The sequence below is a fragment of the Gallus gallus genome, chromosome 5, assembly GCF_016699485.2.
Source record: "Gallus gallus isolate bGalGal1 chromosome 5, bGalGal1.mat.broiler.GRCg7b, whole genome shotgun sequence".
In the NCBI taxonomy this organism is placed as follows: domain Eukaryota; kingdom Metazoa; phylum Chordata; class Aves; order Galliformes; family Phasianidae; genus Gallus; species Gallus gallus.
This window is the reverse complement of record NC_052536.1, coordinates 12,255,734-12,281,507: the sequence shown is the minus strand read 5'-3', so window position 1 is coordinate 12,281,507 and position 25,774 is coordinate 12,255,734. Positions and strand designations below refer to the sequence as shown.

At 41.9% G+C, this 25,774-nt stretch overlaps 1 protein-coding gene and 1 long non-coding RNA gene across 2 annotated transcripts in view; one reads left to right on the top strand and one right to left on the bottom strand.

The window, feature by feature from the left end:
- The first annotated feature begins 250 nt into the window (after nt 1-250).
- On the top strand, nt 251-21,612 carry LOC124418029. Its single transcript, XR_006939336.1, has 5 exons — nt 251-4,327; nt 5,523-5,642; nt 6,790-6,887; nt 8,802-9,089; nt 10,514-21,612. It is a non-coding gene; the product is annotated as an uncharacterized LOC124418029 (long non-coding RNA).
- TMEM86A (transmembrane protein 86A) overlaps nt 18,169-25,774 on the bottom strand; it is a 26,481-nt gene continuing 18,875 nt past the window's right edge. Inside the window, exon 3 of the mRNA XM_426403.8 lies at nt 18,169-24,486. Within this exon, the coding sequence (XP_426403.4) occupies nt 24,059-24,486 (428 nt within the window). The 3' untranslated portion in view covers nt 18,169-24,058. The remainder of the gene's footprint in view (nt 24,487-25,774) is intronic.

The window sequence follows — 25,774 nt, the reverse complement described above, 5'->3', positions numbered from 1 at the left end:
TGTGCTGATTTGGGGATATGTCACTCTGAAAGGGATTGAGGAATTGATGGGTGATTGAAAGGTCTCAAGAACACCAGGAATCATGAATGGAAGAGAGCAGAACTTATCATAATGTTGATGAGCCAAGAGATTCAGGAACGTGTATAGGCATTGCTGTGTAAGACAGTGAATCTAACAACTGCTACAGCAGCACCAGTGTAACTGGGAAGGTATGTATGATTGGTCCAAGGAAGGACAAGGAGCAATAGCAGACTTTGCACTGTTCTTCATTGCAGAACTGTAGTGTTGCTTTGTTATAACAGCCACAAAACTGATCTGAGATAATGCTGATCTGAGATAATGCTGATCTGAAGTCTATTTATTGTTTAATATAGAATAAGCCATTAGTGTGTGCTATGTCTTGGTATTATGAAAATAATAACTAAGTACATCCCTTTGCTCTAGAAAATGTTAGGAGCACAAAGCAGTAGATCTTCTAAGTCCTTGTATGTACTACCTAACGCAGCCTAGTAAAGTATGGTGTTTTCTATTTTAACTGGGATTGTCATAATGAATCCTTACTTTTTAAAGTGACCCATGGGATGTTTGAATGCTAAGAACCAGCGGCACAGCATGAGACTCTTGGTGTAGTAAATATTTAATATCGTGTTTATTTAATTTTGCAGTAGCATTATTGATGCTGTACACTTGTACCTAAGATCTCTACAGAAAGACACAAGGCTGCTAGGAGGGGAAGTTTGGCAAAAATATCTTTGTGCTCTCATCATGGGCTGGAGAAGAATTTCAAAGTTCTTCCTCACAGAGTGTGGATTTTAGTGGCTTTTAGTATCTATGATAACTTCTGTTAATTGTGGACAAGCTTTGAGTATGCCCAGGTGCCTTCCATGAGAAGTGTAGCATTTAACACCATTTTAAAACAAAGTGATTGGAAAGAGGAAACAATCATATTAAGCATATCCTTTGCAGGTTCAAGAACAACAGCATATTTAGTTGGTAGGATGGTATGAAGGAAACCTCAGGGACCAAGAGGAGCTCAGCTGTGAGGTCAGACAGATTTTAGGCAGTTTGTGTGGAAGACTGATCTGCCCTACTGCCCATCCTGACAACTATCTCTGAGTCTGGCTTCTCTCTAATAGCTTTGCATTTTCTGCATCAGGTGTTGTCCCACAAACCCTGGTTTGACTTGATGCACAGACTTGGGTGGAAGTCACTCTATTAGTAGCACTTTGTCCCAAAACAGGTCAGATGAAAGGAGCAGTTTCACAATGGCATATCCAGCCCTTGGCTTTCTGGGCATGCAGCCCTATGAGGAGTCCATGGCCAAGGTTGCGATTGGCTGGTGGTGGACATGGATACCCTAACTTTTGGAGGATGGGTACCAGTCCTAGAATGTGAATGTGGCAGCGTAGGGACTGTGTGGGATGAGGGGATTCTCTGACCTTTCCTCCAGTGAAGAAACCATTTATGTGGTATAGGTGACCTGGAAAGCCACAGCTGAGCTGCCTCTCCCATGCAGTGGTCCAGAAGGCTCCTACCAAATCCTACGCACAATGGAATTGCAGTCTGGTATCTTATTTATAGACCCATATTTCCTTATGCAGAGTTCAGATTCAGACAAAAGTGTTGCAGAAATGTTTATCTGGCTTGAAAGTTCTTTTGGACCAGCTGGGGATCCTGAATAGTGCAAGAGGCTGCTTTTCTGCTTCAGCTTTTGGGTTCCTTGAGCTGCTTTGCCTCTAGTGGAGGAAAAAAAAAAAAAAAAAAAAACGTAAAGAAGGATAAAAACTACACAAGAACAGGCTCTCTTTACCCCCATTTCTTCCCCTGATGTGCAACTTACCAAGCTGGGATAATGGCTTTCATCCTTCGGGGGTTTTTGACTAAGGATAAGCAGGTAGTCAGATCAGACAAGGACTGATCTAATCCTTCCCAGCCTCCTACAATCTCAGCCTTGCTAAGTTTCAGCTTTAGTTCTTCACTTATTCATTTTTTCCTTCCTAGTTTCCTGTGAAAATGCTTGTATGATTTCACATTTGTTAACGTATTTTCTCAGCCTGTAGACTCGCATTCATTCCCGCAACATTGGCTTCTCACCACCCTCCCTTCTCTCTCACCCAGTCTCAGATTTTCAGAGTAATCAGTAAATGTATCCTTTGCATGCTAATACATACCCTTCATTACATGCCATGCAGCTTTTCTAGGCAAATACATAGATCACCCTGTTCACAGAACTCATTCTGTCCATAAATCACAGAACGTTCTGCCAGATAAGGACTTGGAAATCCTGATTTCTCAGTCATCTTAAAGCAGGAAAATCTGAGATTAAGGAACAGGGTCAAAGAAGGTGTTTGTTGCAATGTGTGTTGTTTTGTGCCTCAACCTTCTTGTCAGATTATAGCTATAAAAGGAGTCCGGGTACTGTAGTAGGAAGCAAGCTCATCAACAGTCTGAAAGAGGAAGGTGAATAGAGGCACGTGTTCAGCCAAGGGAACAGAGGACAAAGCAAGAGTTGACATTGCAGGTAGTTAAGCCATCTCCTTACTGCTGTTAATGCTAACACTTGCAGAACCTGTGCTTCACCAGATCCACTCAGCTGGAGCTGTACCATTTTTAGGCTTATCTATCTGTGTGAGCAAAACCTTTCTGCTCCACTGTTAGCCGAGGGAGAAAATTGAACAGTCATACTGATTGATTTTTAAGTGACAAAACACAGGTTTACATGTTTATAAGTCTGTGATTGAGAATGTTGGCCTTAAACTTTACTTGAATTGTTGTCCTGAGCAACGAGAAAAACACCTTTTCTGAAATTATAATGTAAATATGTGCATTACTCAGCTCTTGGCAGCCAGATGGCGCCAGATGGACTTTCAAAATCATCTGCAGCGTGGAAATGAGCCTCTTTCTGTTCCCCAAATAAAGGCGAGATGGATGGATACCGCTGCCAAGACAGTGGGACAAGTGAAGCAGTAAGGATGCTGGGGCTGCAGTATCAAATACAGATTTATAGAACCTGTGTGCAGTAAAAACCCATCCACAGCAAAGCCTTGGTACAGGGAATGATTTTTCTGCTGTCAGAAATATTGACTACATTTTTATGACTATTTCAGCAGATTGTCCTTTGTAATCGTATACCTGACAAAAGGAAAAACACAAATATTTAGGAACTTGGTTATTTTTCTTTATTGTGCACAGGGAATCCTTATCATTGTTCCATACATGCTCTAACAACTGACAGAATGTTTTGTTTGCAAGCAGTAAACTTTGATTCCATGATCTTTGTTATGATTATGGCTTATTCAAATGTGGTCTTAGGAAAGAATACCACAAAGTGTTTCTTCTTTTGCCTTCAAAACTTAAAAACTGCCTGGAAATAAATCCCAAGGACCTGGAGAATTGGGGAGCATTGGGCAATTGCTATTTCTCAGAGCTCCCTCCTTTTCTGCTGAGATGAACAACTGAAGGAAATCAGCCAGATTCTTGTTCAAGAAACAGAACTAAATTGCCTGAATCAAAACACACTGAAGAGTTTTCATGTCCTTCAAGATTTTCATGAAATATGGGATTCTTATATATTAAAAATAAAAAATCAAGGAGTATTACAAGGGACCCCAACTCTGGACCACCTTTGGGAACTTGCAGACACAGGAAAAATGATAGGGTGTATTTGCAGCTGCAGCTTTCAGTTGTTTTCAGATTCTTCTGTTACTGAAGCTCTTAGCTGCACATAGTGTAACTATGAAGAATGGGCATACTGAAAGTGTCAAGGTGCCTTTTAAGGCAAAGGTATTGTGTAAAGTCATGTTTCTAAGGTGGTGTTGAGGTGGCAAAGAGGTGATGGAGAAAACCAGTGACTGTGTTACAAGCAAATGCTGTGCAAGAGAAGACAACGAAGCTGTTAAAGCTGAATCTCAGAAAATAACTGGCTCAGCTTTGGGCAATCTTTACCTCAGCATTGTTCGCAGGGCCTCATATTAATCATTTTATAGCAGGCCAGTTGCTGGTAGGCATGCTGGGCTGCAAACACTCTAAATTAGGTTTTCTCTTTATATGTATATTTAAAAAAAAAAAAAAAACCTTGCAGTGCAACAGACTTTTCTACCTAATTGAGTAATTCAAGTCCAATTTTGCTGTAATCAGTAGAACTACCTTGATTTACACTGTGGAAGAAAATGACCCTCTAAGTAATGGCCTTCCATGTCATTCTGGTCAGCTGTTCACACTGCAAACAGTCCAAAACCCCTACAGGGGAAAACAGAGTTCCTGGAACACACAGAGAGTATGCATTATAATGAAATGGAAAGCACCCAAAGGCAACGGAGGAAAACTGGTAACTTGCTTCACATCAAGAGGAGGGTGGGTGGGGAAAACATCTTGGATCAAAGTAGGGTGGTAGAAAGTAACTTTGGAATGCAGAAGGTGGAGAAAGGAAAAGCATACCAATTCGGTATACATGTTATCAACTCTGAGGGCCTCAGTAAGCTCCTGGAAGCAGAAGAACAGAAATTATTGCCAGATGAGCTGTTGGGTAAGCATATGAAAGTCTTAGGCCAGCTGTTTTTAATGTAGTTTCACTGTCCTGCTTCCCATCATTTTTGTCCTCTTCCTTCTTACCAGTTTCCAAAAGAACACTGTCCTTGTGCTTCAGAGGACAAATTAGAAGGACAGGAGCTTAGAAACTGCTTTGTGCTCGGACTAAAACCAGGACCAAATAAATAACAAATCCTTTCACTACCAGTGTTTGCAGACTCAGAAAACCCTCTACATGGACTGGCCATGAAAGAGGACTGACTAACACTCTCTTCTAGTGTCAGTTACATAAGCTTAGTAGAATATGGCAGAAATGAAGTGTCTTTCTCTGGAAAATATTGTGGAGGAGGAGAGAAGATAATGTAAAAGGGAATGCTTAAAAACATTTTGTTTTGCAGCCAAGAAAGAAAATATGTCAGCCAAGACCTAAGTTAGTTAGAAAACACTGCTGAACTATGTTCTGGGACTTACGGTTTGGGTACCTCTTGTGCTTGTTTTTCCTTTATGGCATCCCCAGAGAAGCTGTGCATCCTGCCATTTGTAGCTCTCTTTTTCCCAGGATCAGAATGTGTCACAGAAGATAGTGTAGACAGTGTGTCTGGCCTGTTGAAGCATTTCAGAAGTAAAATTTCCAAACTGAAGTAATATATATCAGTTCTCACCTGAAGTGCTGCAATTTTCCATTTTTATCCAAACTTCCTATGGATTAAGGGAAGTGTTTCTGTGCAGCTCTGTAGCATACTGCAGAAAGAGCTCATTTTTGGAATAAATGCAGGCATTTAAATGTTCCAACCTTTGAAGTGATAAAGGGAAGTAGCTGGCAAAGTAATAGGCTGTTAAAGAAGATTACAGCCATGAATCAAGTAAACATGCAAGTTATCCTTCTTGACTTCTTGCTATTGGTATTTATGTATACATATGCGCACATACACAATTTGAAATCCATGAATTCTGTTGCTAAACTTATTTTTCTCTGTGTGAATTCACTTGAACAGGTGCCTCAGTCTCGAGGGGTAGATGTCAGGAAAGAAGCTGTCACCATCACCAGGAACTCCTCAGCCCAGGATGGACGTTCCTCAGTGCAAGGCTATGTCATAGAAAGAAGGAAAAAGAAGGTAGCGATCCTTGAGTCCTAGGCAATAAAGATCTAGTCCAAGGTCAGATCAAGATTGTTTGTATGTTTTATATAGCCAGATTAAAAGCAAAATAAGCTTTGAATAAAAAGCTGAGTACTACTAACTGATCAAGGAAATGGCATCTAGCAAGATATATATTTTGACGTGCTGTTCAAAGTGAGATCTGCTTTTCAGCCCTCAAAGACAGCTGGATACCCACATACGACTGTAACACAGCAGAACACTCAGCATCTCGGAAAGTCACACCCATGGATTTGGTTGTCTAATTTCAAGCACTCATGTTTTGTATTTCTCCCAACCTAAGTTTGATTGCCTTTCCCTGACTTAGACCAGAAATGAATTAAACAAGTGACTGACTGTGTTGTATCCATCAGATAGCAACCATATGATCAATGCTTAGTACGGTTTGCATGACACATGGGAGTGTTCCTATCAGCAGCAGCATTTGACTAGCAAGACTTTTGCTTTTCCTTTTCTGCTAATATTTTAGCTCTTGGATTCTTTCCTCTGTCTCAGTCAACATGTTGCACTTCCATGCTAATTAAGTTACAATCAATCACACGATCCAAAAATATCCCCTTTGAAATATCAGCATTACTCATGATAAATGATGGAAGCGGTTTTTACAGCAGATTATTCAGTTCACTGAAATGTTTGCTTTTTTAAATGGAATGGAGGTTCAACCTTGCTTGAAGGCTGGACTGTGAGAGGCTTGGCTACTCTGCTGAATTTTTTACTTAATGGGAAGTCCTGCTAAAGTCAGTGGGGGCAAAATAATGAAGATACTTTTCCCCAGAAAGTATGATTACGCCAAGATATAGACCATAATCTAGTGGAAAGCATTATAATGGCAAATTATGTTGCCTCTTCATATTACATTCAAAGGAATTCTGCTTCCTTCTTCTGGACCTTAGTGTAAGATGTGAAAGTGGACTACTGGAGATGTAAAGTCTAGATTTAATTAAGGGGCTCTTTTAACCCCTAAGTTTATGTTCTTCAGGTGTCTGTGAACTGACAATACCTTGTGGTTTATGTCATTTCAATAGCAATTTAAAATATTGGTGGCCAAGTAGGGTCACTATTAGGGGTGATTAGAGTTGTGTGATTGCAACATTTGTCTTTCCAGGTAACTGAAGGATACAGCATGATACAGTGTGAGTTCAACCATGCAGGGCCTGGATTTCCCAGCGCACCTTTAACCACTTGTTGCAAAGGATCCCACCGGTATATATCTTTAACTATTTAATGTCCAATTTTTCTAAACTTGTACGCTATGACAAGATCTATGCATTTATGACCGAAGTCTGAAGTAGTGTGGCAAACTTCATCCTGACTTTTTCTGTAAGAATTGCATTGTGTTTGCATTTTAATTAATGAAAGCCTTAATACTGCTGTCTATAAGTGTAATTACAAGTGCCTGAAAGTGTGATTCACTTAAAATATGTAACTATTCAGATAAGAACATAAGAAGGAATTCTAACCAGGAACAGCCATGTATATGCAGAAATCAAACAGATCAACACGATAGTGATGCTTTAACGTAGAGATACCTTTAACGCTTGATGTTCACGTAGTTTGCCAAGGGCCCTAATATGTAAAAAAATATTTTTTTGTGAAATTTCTAACATCACTATGCTGCTTTCATCAGTTCCCCATCACCTTTTTTAAAAGTTGTGGGGTTTGTGGTCTTTTTCTCCTTTAAGACTGGATTTGTAGTATGAAAGTTTGTGCCTAATTTTGGAGTGACTGAAATCACAAACTTTAAAGGATTGTGGTGATTCAGAGATGCTGAACTGGGCAAATTCTACTTTATTATATAGAATTCTTACTCTATTTGATTGTATAACCAAAGCACTTGAAAAACAAGTTTGTTAGAGGCCACCATAAATGGCTTTAAGTATCACTGGAATCTTTTAATCAATATAGGAAAGGTCCTCTGTTGATGCACATAGTTTAGGGGGAAAAAAACAACTCCCAAAATGTAGAAGCTAATATAACAATAAATAAATAAATAAAAAGGCAAGGAAAGAAAGAAAAAAGAAAGACGATTCTACGCTTAGAGAGCCTTGAGGTTAAATACTTACTCAGAAGGGAAAGCATTCTGGTTCCTTTACATCAGAAGACAACGCACTAACAATTTAAAGCCCGAAGCCATGATTCTTCTCCTATTTGAAGACTCACATTATTCCGCATTAAGCCTAGGAGAATATGTTCTACCCGTATGCACCATATCCCTTATGACCCTTTATGCTCATAAGAGTATTCTGTAAAAGCCATTAGCATTGAGGTTGGCACAGCATGCTGCACTAGTTGACTTGGGCTAGGAGGATAGTATTAATACTTATTTCTTAATGCATTTTTGTCTGAGATTGTCAGAGGAAAACAGGAATTTGGACTATTCATTTGCTTAGAAACATACAGATAATTTTTAATATCCCATCTTTCATTCTTCTTATATATTATGGAGATCTAACTAGACAGCTATGAGGTAAGTGAACTACAAAGTAGACTAATGACCAAAAAGCAAGATCTATATTTTCAAAACTGACTGTTAATTTGAGTACTATAGTCTTTGGCACATAAATTTGAAGAACATTAACAGAATCTTGAAAGCCAGTGAAGGAATTCATTTGTCCAAGCAGTCCAGATAGTGCCAAACCACTTGACTTAAGACTATAAGAGGGATTTATTATAAAAGAATAGATATGCAGTTCTCAAAACCATACAGGACAGCTTAGAGGAAACGTGTTTGCACACACCCATCTGTCAGTTAGGAAGAGACAGAAGCAATGCATAGAATTTTAATGCATAGATACCTCTTCCAAGCAGTTATGGAGAATGAGTGGTGATCAGTGCTCACAGAAGATGCCCTTTCCAGACTGAATTTAGTTGGGCCCTTTGCAAACATTGTGAGGACATTACACTTAAACGGCCTGCCTCAGAACAGGGTATATGAGTATATGTTCATTTTAGAAACTGCACTGTCTCAGTGGACAGAATTTGCTGTGTTTGCCAAGGTTCCTTTTATCCTAAAACCTTGCAGATTTGACATCTTGAAATAAGAACAGTTCTATCTTCACATATGCAAACATAGACCTGCCAGTAAAGTAGTATATCACAGTCCTCTTTCTGTCACAGAGCCTGCAGAAGTCCTGAAGGTTCTCTACATGGTGGATTTTTCCAGTTCTAGCATCTCCTTAGCCTGCCAGGAACCAAACAAGGAAGCTGTGTCATCAAGATACATACTAGAGGATATAAGTGGAGGACACCAAGGAATGGACAAAGTGCACCAAGATCTCTATCTCTAGTACCACTTAACTCTGCAGGAGGCTTGCAGGACAGACATATCCTTCCAAGCTGTGAGTGAAGCCAGTGTGGGAAAAGCAACGGAGGTACAGGAAGGAATTCTAGAAATAGCACCTCCAGGTAAGACTTGCAGTATCCATCCATCTGGAATTTCCATCTCTTACTGGTCCTTTCTTCTTCTTAAACATACATAATTTTTAAAGGGTTATCAAATTTATCTTGCACAAAGGAATGTTTAGTATCAGAGCTCTACTTCTTGCTGTATTTTCAGAGGTGCTGGGAAAAAATGGAGGCCAGCACAAGCTGTGCAGTTCTTTAGTCAAATTAAAGGATTCTTCCATCCTTCTGGCTAGTACTGAGCTGTTCCCTGAACAGGGATCTTAGGTGTAATCACAGTTGTTACTTCCACCACTGACCTCTCTCAAGTATTTGATTACACAAGTCATGGTTGGAATATTCTCTGATTTCTATCAAGGATGCTCTAGTCTGAGTGTGGGTTAGGTGGGTAAGTATTATAGCAAATAAACTATCATAATTGAAATGCTTGTTTTAAATACAGTGGTACTGAGACAATTACAGCTATTTCAGGTGGCTGGTTTGAATGAGATGAGCAATCAGGTGCCAAAGTTAGAATAGTATTATCAGAGGTCATGCTTCAAAGACGCTAATTAAGTCTTGAGAATTAAAGTATTATGACATGCTAAGAAATCCCTAGCCAGCTCACTACTCAAGGTAGGAAATTACTCAAATTATTACTGTTAAGGATTTAGGAGTTCTTGATTATTAATTATGAAATTCAGACTTTTTATGCGTAAAATACTCCCAGGTGACAAAGCATGACTGCCCAAAGCAGCAGTAAGTCATGTTACATAACACTGATTTCTGCAGAGTAGACAGATGCTCAAGCTTGATTGAGAGAAATCTCAGAAGATGACACAGTGACCAATAATAAATATGGTTGTTTCTACTCTGTCTCCACTTTGGAACTACATAACCAATCTGTGCTTTGATACCGTACCTCCAAACAGAGAAACACCAAAAAATCCTGGAGGGAATGCAGGCTTCAGATAAACTTCTCTGGTATAGAATGGCAATGTGCAGTACGGTAACGAAAAATAGAAGTCATACTAGAAGCAGGCATAGAAAATTGTTTGTGGCAAAGAGGATCAGCATCATCTAATAAGGCATTAGAGCTGCCTCTTTCTTTGTTTTCATTCACTTTTTACATGAACTATTCTTAAATGTTCCTGTGTTCTACCTTTCTCACCTGAAATTGGTGTGAACGGGCTCATCGCTACGCTGTTGATTGTTGAGGCATTATTGTTTTTTTTTCATGTGGTACGGGTATTAGGAAAATAGCTGGCATTGTTCCTCTTAACTAATTACAACCCTAGTTGTAGAAAGTTTCTTCCTCCAGTCTCCATCATTCACTTCTTCAGGCTTGACTCAACAGACTGAAGAATGACTTCTTTTTCCAATGCAGTCTCATTATTTTAATCATTTAATTTCTCTTTCTGTCTTGTTTTTCTTCTATCCTCTCATAGGTTTGACCTGACTGTGAGGCTGAAGAGCCACATGGTGGTTTGTGCTGGAACAGCACGGTGCATTCATACGTCTTTGTCCATACGAACTAGCTTGCTCCTTAGAGAAATTTTCATTACTGTAATGATCTGCTGGGGGTGGGGGAGCTAGGGATCTCTGCGTTGTATTTTGTACATCGTCTCTTCAGAGTGCTTTTTAAAATTAGCAGCTGTATTTTTTTCATCAGAAAGGAATTACATATGACAAACTGCTGATCAGGTTCTTCAAGATAGAAGAAATCAAGGAGAAAGTACTTTAACTAAACACACAAGGACTCTGGAAGGGAGGAGCTGAAGTGAAAAAATTTTGTCCCAGAAAAGAACAAAGGGAGGGTTCCAAACAGGAGAAATCAATACTTAAATATGCAAATTAATTCTTAGATTTCCTCTGATCAACCACTAATCTCAGCTGGCTTGAGAAAGTCCCAGAAACTGTGACACTAAAATAGAATTACAGCCAAGATGAAGAAGAGAACTAGCAGACATGTTATGATATCCTGAAACATGATATCAGTACTGCCACATAGTTCACACAGCCACAGAAAAATCTGCAGTAACAAGTATGCCGTCATAGGCCTGCTTCCAGGGAGGAAATAATTGTTCTGAGTCATTGCCAGCAATGACACTGGGGACATTGACCCTTAGGATTCAAAGGAACCATGGTACATCTCGAAAGATAAAAGTAAGCACAGAAATTCATGTTAGTGCTGTGGAAAAAGGATGCTTTTGTACACAAGACTGCAGACTAAGGTCAAGCTTCCTCTTTGGCTTTGAGCATATCACTAATGTGTTCTGCACCTCAGCTCCCCACCTAGGCAATGAGCACAGGAATTCCTTTTTTGCTCTTCCATCCACTTGACAGCAATTTTCTCAGCTCCAAACTTCCTTCAACAATATGCACGTGTAGGACATTATGTAGTAGGGTCTACAGATGTTGATTAAAATTTAAGATAGTAGAGCCTGTCTGAGGCTGATAGTCCATCATGTCTTGATGAAACCAACTGCTGGCTTTACAAGTCATTGTCCTGTAGCCTATTTCCCGTCCAACTGGGATTTGTTTCCTAAATGAGAAGGGCTCATTCAGAAAAACCAATCTGTCATGTTTAGGAGATTGCATGACAGTCTTGTTGGGCAAGAAACAATAGAAGTGCCTGGAAGTACATTAGGTGTGCTTTTAGCAAACTCATGGGTACTGCGTCAGGTAAATGTGTTTTCCTTCATTCAGCTGTTCTCTGCTCAGGCCTTATCAGTAATAAGGATGTCTCATTAGCAGTAATCCCAGACAAAACTGAAGAGGCCCCAGTTCACAAAATCAAAACAATAAATGATCTTTCTGCCTGGACTGGGGGAAAGCAGAACATCGTTACTTGGATTTGTGAGGTCCAAGTCCAATTTTTCAGTCTGGCCTATTACTACATATATTTTATTATTAAAACAGAAATATAAAACAAGGAAACTATATATAAATATATATTACAAGGCTATGCATATATTTCTTCAGAAGCTATCCACATGTTTCTACTAGTCTTCTAATTCTATCAAGAGCAATGGGAATTACATTAAAGTAACAGAATAAGTAATGCACTAAAATAAGTAATCAGGTGTCAGATTGCTTATTTTTATTTAATGATCAGCCTCTCTTGATCCGTGTAACTAAACCATAGGTATGTTTCTTCTGTTATATGTGCTCCTGAGAAGTAACATACCTAGTTTGGTGGTTGTAGTCATTTTCTTGTGCAGAAGTGCTGTAGGCCTGGGTCTTGTTCTAGGCCTGAAAACAAGTAACTTCTATGTATGTAAACAAGCATAAACGGTGGTAAATGGAGGCTGTGTCTTAGGGTATATTCCCTTGGTAACAACCTGCTTGTCTTCAGGCAGGACAACAGGACACAAGCAGATGTGAACTGATTTCCTATTCTTCATTATTAATGGTAAGCCATTGGGTTTATTTACAAAAGCTTGAAACATGGTAGAAAAGCTCTGAGGAATAAGGAAAGAAATAGAGTTGTTTCCCAAGAATGGCATCTACTGGGAGAATTTTGCCCTACAGTGCTGTATTTAGGATCCAGGGAGCTTACCTGATGGGACCTCATTCTAATGCAAAAGCAGATAATAAAGACTTCAGAAAATGTGTTTAGATATGCTGAAAATAGAAGATTTACAATGGACACTGGAAATTAAATTGCATATTCAGTTCCCCATGATTCCTCTAGAGCATTCTGTTGACTATTAATGCCTCAGAGAAGTATCCCTTCTTTTCCAAGATCACCTGGTTTGGTTTATAATTGGGTGTAATTTAATCATGCATTTCTAAAGCACCGTGGGAGCCAAATATCCCAAAGCACTTTACAACTTAATGGCATTAACACGAGAAAGCATCAGTATATTCCCATGGAGCAAAAACCTGATACCTTATTTATGGGCTGAGAAACACAAAAATTAATTGCTTGCCTACAATTGTGTATTGGGTAAATGGGAGACTGAGGTTTCTGAGTCTTCCTTCTCTTGTTTTTCATTTTGTATTTGTTTACATGAGGAATAGGTACATTGGTCCGATGCTGAGGGTAATGCAGCGTATTGTTCATTTCTTCCTCTCTGAGTGGGGAAAGAAGGCCCAGGGCATGAACTGTCATACCTAAGCTCTTTGGATTTGTACTTATGCAGAAGAAGACTCCCTTTCCTGATGGTTCTGGCTATATGTGTGTATATGTTTGCATATCTGTGTGCAACAGAGAGTGTGATATAAAGCAGCCCACAGCATCTCTATTTCCTTGGCACAGTGTTGTGACCTCAAGATGGAGTGTCCCAGCAAGGACTAGCATTGTGCACCTCACCAACAAACCATAGCGTGAGTCACAGCAATGACTGCATCATGAACTATGCTTTCACTAAGAACCCCCACCCAGGAGTGTCCCCATACAAGGGTAATGTTAGTATCACATGCAAGTTCAAGTTGTGGTTTAGCTGTAGCAACAAGTGGCATCTGCCTGCTTACGATCCCAACAACCTACAGATGACCATAAGTAAGTCAGATCTGCAGCTGCTATGCTTCAGATTGTGTAACTAGCAGTAGATTTTATGTATCCGAGTATAGTTTATACCCTGCAATTTTTCAAGGCAAATGTTCTTACTGTGACTGGTAGTGTGGATCACACTTCTCTGAATCATTTTGGCTCTTGTGCCTGCCCGTAAAGGAAGCAATTGCCCAGTTCTGCAGATAAAGGTCCAAGGACCAGGATTTCTAAGAACTTATCTTCGGATCCAAAAAGCAGCCTTTCTCTGGCATCATCTTCCTTTGAAATCATTAAGATTTGCCTTCAGTTCTTTGAAAACAGTATTAGATCCCTTAAAATGGCATATTTGGGCTAGCAGTCTTGTAAATACCCCCAGGTGACTCAAAAGCAAATATGGCTTTTCTCAGTCCCTAAGCAGGCCTACTCTACCCATTTCCAAGTAGTCCAAACTCTAACAAGAGCTTTTTGCTTTTTTCACAAATACTAAAGACTGCACTGGTTAAATCTTCTCTTCCTCTGTGAAATGCCAGGAATTTGCCAATATTTGCCAATAGTTTACTAGTAAACATTTCCAAGAGGCAAAAAGTTAGTTAAATAAAAATTAAAAAAATCAGACACTGATATCCTCTCTTTCCTTCCCTGCTTTTCTCCATGCCAGAAATTCCCACTCAGTGAGAGAATCTCAGACAGGTTGCATTCAACTAAACATTTACAGGTGTGTAGGGTGATGTTTTGCTAATAGTAATGCACAAGCCACACATAGTTTCCCTGTGTCATGATGCTTAAACTTGCAGCTTGTAGACTGGTCTTAGTACAGCCATGCCTGGAAACTGCTGTGTCCTCTGAGTTTCAGTATTCCCTATTATGCTCACTCTACTTATGATTAACCGGGGATCAAGGTTAAACATTGGAGAGCAAGAAATCTCCATCCTTTTGTCTGACGTGAAACTCTTTCCCCCACTTTCCTTTCTAGAGAAAAGGCACTGTGCCTCTGGACCTGTTGTTATTCTTTACAGGGAATAAGAGAGAGGCACTGCCAGACACAGCTTGAAATGAAATTGATACAGCACTAATAATGACGAGGTATATATTTGGAAAGATCTTTTAGGGTTATTTTTGTCTGTGATCACTGCTTCTGGACTGCCTGCTGGCAACTGCTGAGGCCCCACTCTGGAGGAGTCAGTCTCTCTGCTGGTGGGGAAGTAGCTCGATGTGGGTCAGTGGAGGGAAAGGATGTGTGCATGCCGTGTTTCCTGCTCTGATTTTCAAGAACTCATTTGTCTCTTTGCATAGGATAGATACGATACTTCTTTCACTGAAGCCGGCCGCTACACACCTAAAACACCAAAGCAGTTCTTTGCTCTTTTTTAGGATGCTCTGATATTACTGGGTCTTATGCTTCCCAGGTTCACTGATGCACTCCTCCCTGAAGCCACAGCTTCAAGCCACATCCAACAGCTGGAGGAGTTTCTTAGTTCCCAAAAGCAGTGAAATCTCTCCCTGGCCTGGCATCATTATCAGCCAAGCTGATGCAAGGAGAACTTTGGCAGTGCTGTTCACCGGTGCCAAGGAAAGACAGGCAGACTGGAGGGGCAGAACAGCTTTCTATACCTTTGGAGATCTGATTACCGGAAAGGACAAACCTACTGCCTTCCCATGCAAACCCTGTTGTGGTAAGAACTGTTACAATAGGAACACGCCTCTTCAAAGCTGTGCAAAGCAACCTGCTTGTAAGCAGAGGTAGCTAAGGAGCAAGGCTTGCAAAAGCACTGTGTGGGTGAGGTGCTAATTTATATTTGGATTTTTTAATGGCCCCTTGGGTGGGGGGGGGGGGAGGGGAGCTGATATATCAGATGCTGTAATATCTTATTTCCAGGGCCTCCTGAGACTCCTCCTTGTCCTCCATGACTTACCTGGGAGAGTCTCTGACCTGCTAGGGGCTTTTGCAGCTGAGTGTGCTGGGGAGAGCAGATGTCAGAATAAGAAATAATGGACTGAAAAACTATCTTCAGAAGATGAGGATGTCACTTAGAATTTAACTTAATTGCAGGGTTATTTTAGAACTGCAGAACTATACTCTTACTGATTTTCATTCTGGATGAGTGGTGGTTATTGCCTGGGGCTGGCTGCCGTCGGCTGCAGGACAGCAATACCTGCTGTGGGTGCTCTAGCTGTGAAAGGACTCTGTTAGACTGGGAGCTCCTTCAGACCATGAGGACATTTTTAGGTGTTTCAATGGTCCTTACATAGTGACAGGTGGCCCAAAAGGGAAGGCAGTAAGGAATGATGTAAGAGATGCGCAAATGGGTTCCAAACACCTGTGCTGGAATCTCTGCTGCTGATTTCTCTGCTGATTCCACGGGAGCTAAACCTCCATTTGTCTCCTCTCTTATGTAGACTTTTCCATCTCTCTTCTTTACGGAACTTGCGTTCTTCTGCTTAGTCATATTTTCAGTTTTAGCCTTTTTCACAGTATTTCCAAGAACAGTGCATTGCTTCACCTCTGTGACACAGAGCAGCAGCATCTTACAGCTCTGAAAGGGTGAATCTCGTTTTCTGTGGCACAGCGCTAAGGTCACAATGCCTGTTAGACAAAGTGACTTTTTCACAACAGTGTTGAATTGAACAAAGAGAAATGAGAATGAAAATGAGATTTCCCAGGACTTGAAGTATCGCTGCCTATGAAAGCTCTAATCAGTTGTTTTTGGAGTTGCTACCAGTTATTTAGGAAAGCTTTTAAACAGCTTTATGAAGCCACGTAGCTAGTGCTTTGTGAGACTTCCACTCCAAACACAGGGCTGGCTGCAGTGATTGCAGCACTTCTCACTTTCGCTTTTCTTAAGAAAAACGTGATAGAACCCTCTTGGACACAGTGACAGACAGTTTGCAGAAGTCTCAACACAGGACGTAATTGGTAGAACCTGCTTTGTTTGGTCCAACATGCAGAACAGCACTGCTTGGCTGCATGGTTTGTTTTTGCTTGTGTGGATCAAAATGCAAGTGTGCTTGGCTTCTGTAATGGTCAGTTAAACTAACTAGTAGAGAGTGGGGCTGCAACAGGGCCAATTCCGATGTTTCCGTATTTCCTTCCTCTAAAGTGGTTTCAGGCAACACACTAAAGATTACATTTCTAATACATATCTGCTAACATATCTTAACAGTAATAAAAGGTGCCGAATACTGCTGTTTTCCCTTCTACTTATCAGCTTGCTTCACTGGTCAATGAGAATTTTGCTTCTGAGTTGAGGAGAGCTGGATTCTGTCTCCTTATTTTCCATGTCCCCAGATAGCTCAGCAGGACCTCTGTGATGATGTAAGCTTCGTTATGTCAGGCTGTGTATAAACAAACCATAAGCCATAAATCTGAAGTACTTAAAACCTTGCAATTCCAAAAAAGTAAATACAGTCTGCAGCTTTGCAAATGAGGGAGTCACCATGTGAAAGAGCTGGTTGTATAAAGCAAACCCAAGATCTAGAATGGTCCAGTAACCACACTGCTGGTGGGTAAGACTAAGGCATTAGAACATGTCTGAACCACTGAAGGATTGACATATTCAGATAAATTTATATATATATATATTATTGTTGGTTCTTTTAGTTTGGAGTGATTTTTTCCTGGAGCTTTTCTGGTATAAAAGTATAACGTGGCCAGCCACACACAGGCTTAGTCCACGCACACCCTTAGTGTGTGGGTACAGGATGCTCCTCCCATGGAGCTTCTCAGTTTTTGAAATGAATTGTAAGAGACAACGAAGTAGGAAAGGAACAGCTGATTTCCCTCGCAGTTATTCCTTTGGGCTGCTTTGAAACTTGGTGGTGGTTCTGCCTAGTACTGATTCATCCTCACATCAGAGATCACTGCACTCAAAAGGGGAGAGTGGAAGGATCTACGTGAAGCCTGCGAGCAGATTCATTTAATGGACTGGGAGCGCTTGCTCTGCATTTCTACGCTATAGATCCTTGAAACCTGTTCCACTGGTGACAGATGGCCTGGTTCAGGATTAATGAAACCAAATATCCGTGCCGCTGCATCAAACACAGCTGTGGAAACTGGCATCAGATCCTCAATCAGAAAAAGATGTCCATGCTAACCTATTTGTCCCCTGGAAATTTTTGGTTAGGAGAGCAGAAAAAAGAGAATTGGCCATTTGTGTGGGACTTCTGGGTAACCTCGGTGAGCAACCTTCTCAGATAATCATTTGCAGCAAGCTGCCTTCTCCCTGGAAGTGTGGACAAATGACCATTGTAAATGGGACTGGATGTTGCAGCAAGGAGCCAGTGTCCTTCAGGGCTCTGCACCCCGGGACGCTTGGGGTGTGTTGTAACACTAGCCAGTTGCCATCAGCACAGTGGTGCCTAGTTCATTTGTGCTGGATGTGCTCTGTGGGGTGCCTGTGGGCGTGTTTCAGGGGTTCTCCAGATGGAAATACTACATCTGGCTGCGACAGCGCCTTTCTGCTTCAGTGCAGCTCTGTGTAGCTTCGGGGCAGAGCTACACCACCAAGGGACATAAGTGGCACAGCACTGCCTGCTACAGAGCTTCAGTAGGCTGCTGTCACAGAAACAGAAAAAGAGCAAAGAGATGTTACATCTGCACAATAAATGTACCCAGTAAATTAATATTTTTAATTGTTGTTACACACAGAAGAAATGAGAAAAAAAAATACATTCCAAACAGAATTAAAACAGTAAAATCAGCATAAAAATATGTTAAGAAAAGATCCCAGATCAAGTAGCCGTACTGCCTGTGGTGACCTTTACAATCATGGTAAAGGAAGTAAGTGCTGGAGACTTTCACACATGGCAAAATACTGACTCCTTGGGGAGAGCAGCTGCTTCAGTCACATCTTTCGGCACACTCTGTCTGGAACGCGTGGGAGAGGGGCCGGAGTGAGAGGCTTACATGGTACAAGACATGGACTTAGTATTCAGGACAGACTCCTGTGATCTCAGTAAGGCAGAACTACTGCTTACCCAGTGGCATCTGTGCTCTTGTTTTGGTTTTTGGTTGGTTTGTTGTGTTGTTGTTGGTTGATTGGGTTGGTTTCTTTGCTTTCAAATTTATTCTTTTTCAATAGTTCCCGCTGGCCTGGCCCTGCCCACGCACTAGGCCTGGAGCAAGATGTCCCTGCTGAATGGGGTACGAGGTTTGATCTAGCAGAAGCCTACAAGAGTGATGTCTAAGTCCATGTGTTCGTACAGACTTGTTGCTCTCATGCAATGGGCTGGATTTGATTTCCTGATTTTTGGCTGTTGGGAAAAGAGTTCTTCTGTTTCCTGATGTTGTCTGTCCCCAAATGGGACCAGTCGTTGCTCCCACTGCAATCTTGGCAGCTTGGTCCCTGCATCCCTCTGGCATGAGACTGACTGTGGGCAGGCCTTGTGCTTCAGCCTTCCTTTTGAGCTTCATACCACTCCAGTAGCTCATCCTACAGCAGCATAGTGTCACCACAAAAAAACAGTACGAGCCACAGAAATTTTGGCATTCCTGCCAACTGGCCACCTTTTTTAATTTGTGATCTATCTAGAGTCATATATTTTTATTTTTTACAATAAGAGCAAAAATAAAATAACATTAAGAAAATTTCCTCCAAACTAAGAAAACTAAAATCCATCATACATTGTAAAGAAACAATGAAAATTTGCATTGTGTTTGCTTCTGAGTTCATATTAAGATAAGATTTTACTGCAGCTGCTTCAAAATTATGGTCCATTTCACATGTACACAGTTCACATTTCTTGGTAACTTCTCACTTCCATTTGCATTATACAGCAGCTAGTGCTACCAGAACCAAGTCATTTCTAGCTGCAGTCTAGATCTGAATCCAGTGAACTGTGGCATTTTTATAGTCATTGAGTACATGGTGATGGTTTAGAGCTCTATTTCTAGATATATTTTTGTTCTGATTGGATTGATGGTGCAAGTACTTCCTTCAGTATAGAACCTGCTACTACTTTGTTTCAGGTTAAAAGGAAATAATTCAAGAAGGATGTGTCGACCTTATTGATTCTATCAAGGCCTTCCTTCTCCGCTGATATTAAAGCCAGTAAACTTAGAATCACAGAATTAAACATCCCTTTTTAAGCTGTCTCCTGAAACCTAGCTGACCTTCTGCAGGATGAATGTTGAATAGAATGACTTCATTTTCTGTTCCAGTCTTTTCAACAGCCATCGCAGACTGTAAGAGCACTGTGTTTTGGCTGGATTAGATTCATTCTAGCTAGCAGATAAGGATGAGACTAGACTGCAAGATTCAGATGCACAGTTCACATCTAAGAATTTGGTTGAGGCTTTTAGATAAACTAAAAACTGTTTGCCAAACAGAGATTAGAGTTCAGGCTTTTAAGCTAAAACCTCCACAGAGGTTCAAGTGTAGCTCAGCCTATCCTGTTAGACCACATGAATAAATATGTTTCCTTTGCTTTCAGTCTAATGCAAATCAAAAATGCAGTAACGCATTCCATGCTTCTGCAGATGCCTAGAAGTATTCTTATCACTACAGTACATTAATATTTGAGACATATAGCACTTTACATCTTCTGAGTGCTGTATAAGCATTAATCCTTACAGCATCTTTGTGAGGTAGGTAAGTGCTAATACCACAATTTTCAAAATGGGATGAGAACAGACACACAGGTCCTGGTCCTGGCTGTTATAACCTGGTAGAGCACTGGCCCTCCTACGCTCATGCCTACTTACATCAGATGAGGATCTGGCTGCAAAAAAAAACTGTGACTTACCCAAGGCCACAAAAGGAGCAAGCATGGATAAAAGGCAGGAGAAGTACCTGGGAGGAACATGATTATGCTGCTGTTGAGTAAAAGAGTCCACGTGTACAGAACCCAAGCAGCGAGAACAAGGCACCTGCCACTAAGCTTTGCGCTTGCTGTTTGCATTGATCTGCTTCTTCCTGGCCAGCTCCCATCATTAGCATAGCAGCAAGATGAAAACTTACAGGTGTTGGTATCAAACTATGGCACAAGAAAGCTTGGAAGAATCACTAAATAGAGAAACAAGCCCTGGAGCTGATAGTATCGGTGCCACCAGGCATGCTGCACCACTGGGGTGCTTCATTTCCTCTGTAGTGTTCCTGGGCTGAAGAGTGGGTGTTCCTCAAACACTGCACTCCTGACAAGAAGAATGGCTCAATACAGTTTTACAATGCAAAGAGACAAGAAGAAGATATACAAATGGCTGGCAGTGTCATAGACGATCACATGCTTCCCACTTTTTTTTTTTTTTGCTCCCTTTCATATTGAAGACTGCCTTTGCTTGGGTTGAGAGAAGAGTTTTAATCCCAAGAAAAGGTATTTAGCAGAATGCAAGCAACTGCTTAGTGTTTCTCAGGGTTTCTGAAACTCTGAAAACTGTCAAATAAGTGTCCTCATCAGCTGGTCCCTTCCTAGCAGGAAGGACACCCTCCAGGAAAATGGTCTCATTCAGGTAATAAGGAGGAAAAGTAGAGAATGCAAAGCAGGAGGGAGATTTTGGAGATTAAGAGCCTTTGCTGGCAAACCACTGAGCCAGGCAGGACTCATCTGGACTTTGTAAGATGGGGGCTCTGCCTCACGTTCCTGGGCAAGCCAATGCTGTTGCTTCACTGGCTGCATCCCAGCCAGCAGCTGACGGTAAAGGGACGACGGCCCACTTGGGTGACACGTGTTTCTGCTGTCCTAATTAAAGCCACCCACAGACCTCTGTATGCAGAAACTGCACTTCTGACAGCCAGAGGAGAAGAGAGAGCAGGTCTCCGACTTAAACTTAAAAGATCCTTTTTTGCAAGCGTACAGTGCCTGAAAGTGGAGGATGGCAAAGAAAGCCAAGAAGAAAAAGCAGGCAGAAATGCAAATCGGCTGTCTTCAGTAAACTGAGGATTGCTCATTTCTAAAGGGAAAGAAAGATATAATGGTTCGGATTGAAATTCTAATTTTAAATCAGAGAATCACAAAATGGCTGAGGTTGGAAGAGACCTCTTGAGGTCACCTGGGTAGCTCAGGGCACAGGGAGTTTCTCTGAAGAACTGCCAGAATAAAGATTGAGCGTACTGAGCTGACCCAGACTGAAACATGCTCTTATGTGCTGGGAGAATGGTGGGGTTCACCCCAAATGCTCACATTTCCTCTTAGCTGGGTCAGTCCTTTGCAGAAAGAGATTTGCAAACAGTTAAGCTTAGTAACAGCAGCTGACATCTGCAAAGAGCTACACTGCAGGGTTCAAGCTGCGGCCAGGAGATAAGCAATGCTGATGAATGAAGATGTTTTATGGCTCTAAATTCCCTTAGCAGTTTACTCCAGGCAGACCCCAGCGCACTGGTGAATGAATACTGACAGTATTACACAACAGCATTAAAGGGAAGAGATTAAACCGGACTGTGCTATTTACAATGCTTTCCCTCTCAACAACGCAGCTGACCTTTCTGATCTCTCTGAAAAGCAGTAGATGATTCCATGGGGTCAGGATGGTTAACCTAGATTTTTGTAATACTGGTTGCATTGGCGCTGATGCACCAACTGTGGGCAGGCAATGCCTGTTCTACGCCCAGTCCCAACACAGAAGGCTGGAGAGGAACAGGAGAGTCACTTAACACCTCTCAGCACCAACGGAAAAGCTAAGGATGTTTCCTCAGCTGGCCCCTGACCCCAGCTGCCCTCCCTGGAAAGAGGAATTCCTCTGCTCTGCTGATGGTGCCAGGGACTCGGTGCCAGGGACTCAGTGCCAGGCTTTTGCCTGGAATGGTCTGGGCATGTGAGGTATGGCAACCACGGTGGTTTTCAACCCATGAGGACAATCTGGAAGGCTGCCCCTCCTGTTCACTCTGCCATACAAAAGAATGCACGGGTTTATTAGGACCTGCATGGATTTGGGTCACGTGCAGTCTATTTTGGTCATCCCTTTTTGGCCACAGGTTGAAGATTTGCAGGAACCCTTAGCAACTTCCTTTGCACCTGGATGAGCTGGTTGTGTCTTTACAACAAGTGGGAGAGCATCTCCGCCCATAGTAACAACTTTAGGATGGACAGAGGGAAAGAGCACATTCGAGTGAGATTCAAATGGAAATGTAGCTTGCTGTCAGATGTCCTAAATAAGAGGAGAAAATACACATACGATCACAAATCAGTCTGGTATTAAAAACAACAACAACAACAAAAAAACCAGGGCAACCTCTTTCTCATCTTTTTAAGAGAGTGAAGTCAGAAGTAATCTTGCTTCAGCAGATGGGCAGAAAAACCAAGTAAAGAATTTGGGTCAGAATTAAACAGGCTTTCCCACATTCTCACTGCATCCATGTGAGCTCAAGAAGGAAGCGGCAGGCACTTTGAACACAGAGAACTGTGCTTTTCAGGATGCTCTGCTGAAAAGGGGTTTCCAAACACAAGTGCTACAAACCTGAACATCAGCCACCAGCTGGCAAAACACAACAATCTACAGTCAAAATAAGGGCCCTGACTAACCAGATCACACGTGGGAAATGCTCACACATTCAGAAGTGCTGCAAGCAGCAGGACAGTAAAGTTTCATGAGTATATGGAATGTTATTTGTTAGAATTCTGAGAAAGAAAGGTGTAAATGTTAGATTCCTATCTGCCGTATTAGACACAAATAGGACACACATTAGTAACACCCTCTAACTCCTGCTACAGAAACCAATGATCCTCGTGCGTCCATGCTGTCACTGGTGGCTGCTGACACTGTGTAATTGTACACATGTAGTAGAGAAGAATGCACTGGCCTGCCTGCCTGGATGACCCTAAAATCCCACCAAGCTACTATTTCTGCTGCACATGGCAATGCTGACAGGCCTCCATAGACTTGCTCTAGAGCTTTGATCAGCAGCTATCAAAGCACACAGCACTTCATCTCTGTGCACCTCATGCTGGGCTCTCTGCTCGGTGTTTGGCTCTCATCCAGGTTTTGCTAGGGGCTGCCCAACATGCTGCTGTTGACTCCAAAGCTCAGTCCTCATCTGAATGTGATGTTTTCACTATAGCTACAGGCTTCCTTTCAGCAGAGGCTCAAATAGCTCCAGTTTGTGTATTGAGTTTGTAATGCACAAGAACAGGCTAACTTAAACACTGGTTAAATTCATTTTACGTATGGCTTTAGCAGAGATCTGTGCCTGTCTGCCTACTATTGAAAGCAAGTCTCCTAGAACAGTGCATGGCCAAACTTGTCCATTGGGTCTCCTACTCCCAGACATTCAGCATCAGTTTCAAGATTAACAAATAAAGTGCAGTAGTACAGAACTTCCAAGGTGGAAAAATTGAATGAGTAGCTACTGCAGGGACAATTTTAAGCTTTCTGACGTGGACTCCACACTGAAGTAAGCAATATTCAGAGAAAGCCATTGAAAATAAAGCCCCAAAGGTAATGCTTCAAAGAAGCAAAATCAACATCACCAATATGCCTAGAGAAATGGAGATCTCTCTCAGGGGTGAATGCAGCTACAGCACCTGAGATATAACCCACATTGTTCGCAGACTGTCGGCACTCCACCTAGCTCCTCTTTTTGAAGTCCTCTTCATCTCTGCTCTCTACAGCTGACAGTGCAATAAGCATCTGAGCTGCATAGTAAGTAGCCATGATGATAACACGCGAGTAGGGTACAGGAAAGCAGAACTTGTTGACTGCGATGGTCAGATCCGACACCATGAAAAGCATTGCTCCAATGCAGGCCGAGAGCTTGGTCCATGTCCAGAGGTCATTGCACAGCTGCATGCCAGCGACCGCTCGCCAGCCCATGAAGCCGATCAAGGCGATGTAGACAGCTACCAGGTAGGTGAATGGGCCCGAGAGGTAGGAGTACAGGAAGGCATAACAGGAACTGGAAATGAGGCCCATCATCAAGCCGGCTTTCAGGTCCAAAGGCTTCATGCCAAAGGCTGAGGAGTACAGGATGTGTGTGATGGCAAACATCAGCAGACCTGGAAAGAGGCATTGACAGTGACTGGCAGTCAGTAGCAAAAGAAAACATGGATACATTGGACTTGAAACATACAGAAGCTACTCCAGGTATAGATGTTCTTGTTGCGTTACAACCCTCATTTGATTTAGTCAGGCACCATACTGAGCACTTGGGACAATTTTAATATAAAAATGTGTGCACGGGAGATCGACTTTAGCACCAGGTTCCTGCCCTAACAAAGAGTCTGGGTACTTCTACAGCTGCAGCTGAGTACAACTCTGTTGTGATGCACACCTTTTTGCCAAGAGGCCGGGTGAGCCAAGCTGCTGCAGAAAGACCAAAGCCTGTCTCTCAGATGATTCCTCCTCTGCTTTGGACAGAAAGGTGGGAGTAAGGCAGAGCAAAGATAATCCCCTCTAATTATCTACCATCTGAACCATTTTACTCCTAGGTCGAGTGGAACAGGAATGTTGGAATCATAGTCACATCAGAACAAAATGTGGTAAGATAGTGATCCTTCTGAATCTAGATAGCAAATCTAACCATAGTTAGCCCCAAACCCAAAAGAACTCAGGGACTACATGTGGCTTTCACTCCATTTCTGCTCATAGCTAGGAGAAACCTAAGCTGGAAGTAGCAGCTGACGTATTTCAGAAACGACATCAATATGAACTGCCAACAAAGTTATGGCTATTTGCAAGATTCACATGAGCCTTAGCTGGAATCAATCAGTGAAAGTAAAATGCTGGCTTCCCTTTGAAGTGCAACACACCTGAGAAATCCCGGATGGAAGGTACTGCCCTTGTGTTTATCACTTGCCACTAACCCATTTGACAAAAAAATGTCACCATGTTTTGGTACAGCTGCTGACTACTACTTGCTCACAGTAGGCCCCAAACCCATGTTTGGTGCAGCTAAAGGCTGTTCTACTTTACCTGGGCAGGGTTAATTACAGTGGCTGAAAGTTCTCATGCAGCTCTAACGTAAGAAATGGAGAAATTGACCTGGGAAGCTAAGTCCTCCAGCAGGACTGTGTGTGTGCAGTTTGTGTTTTTGAGCCCAGTGCAGTGGTACAAAGGGTAACTGCTAAATCCTGCTGCTGGCAGACATCTCCTCATCCCAGTACTCCCTGAGGCAGCTAAAAGGAGAAGCATCTCCCAGCCTTTGGGATCAACATCCACTCAGCCATCATGGGATGAGAGGGGAACCCGCAGGAGGGAGAGGGCTAGTGGAGATTTAGTCTGCAAGGGGAGGAAATGGACAGTGGGAAGCAGAAGGAATTTCAAAGAATGGCAACAAGAAGTTGA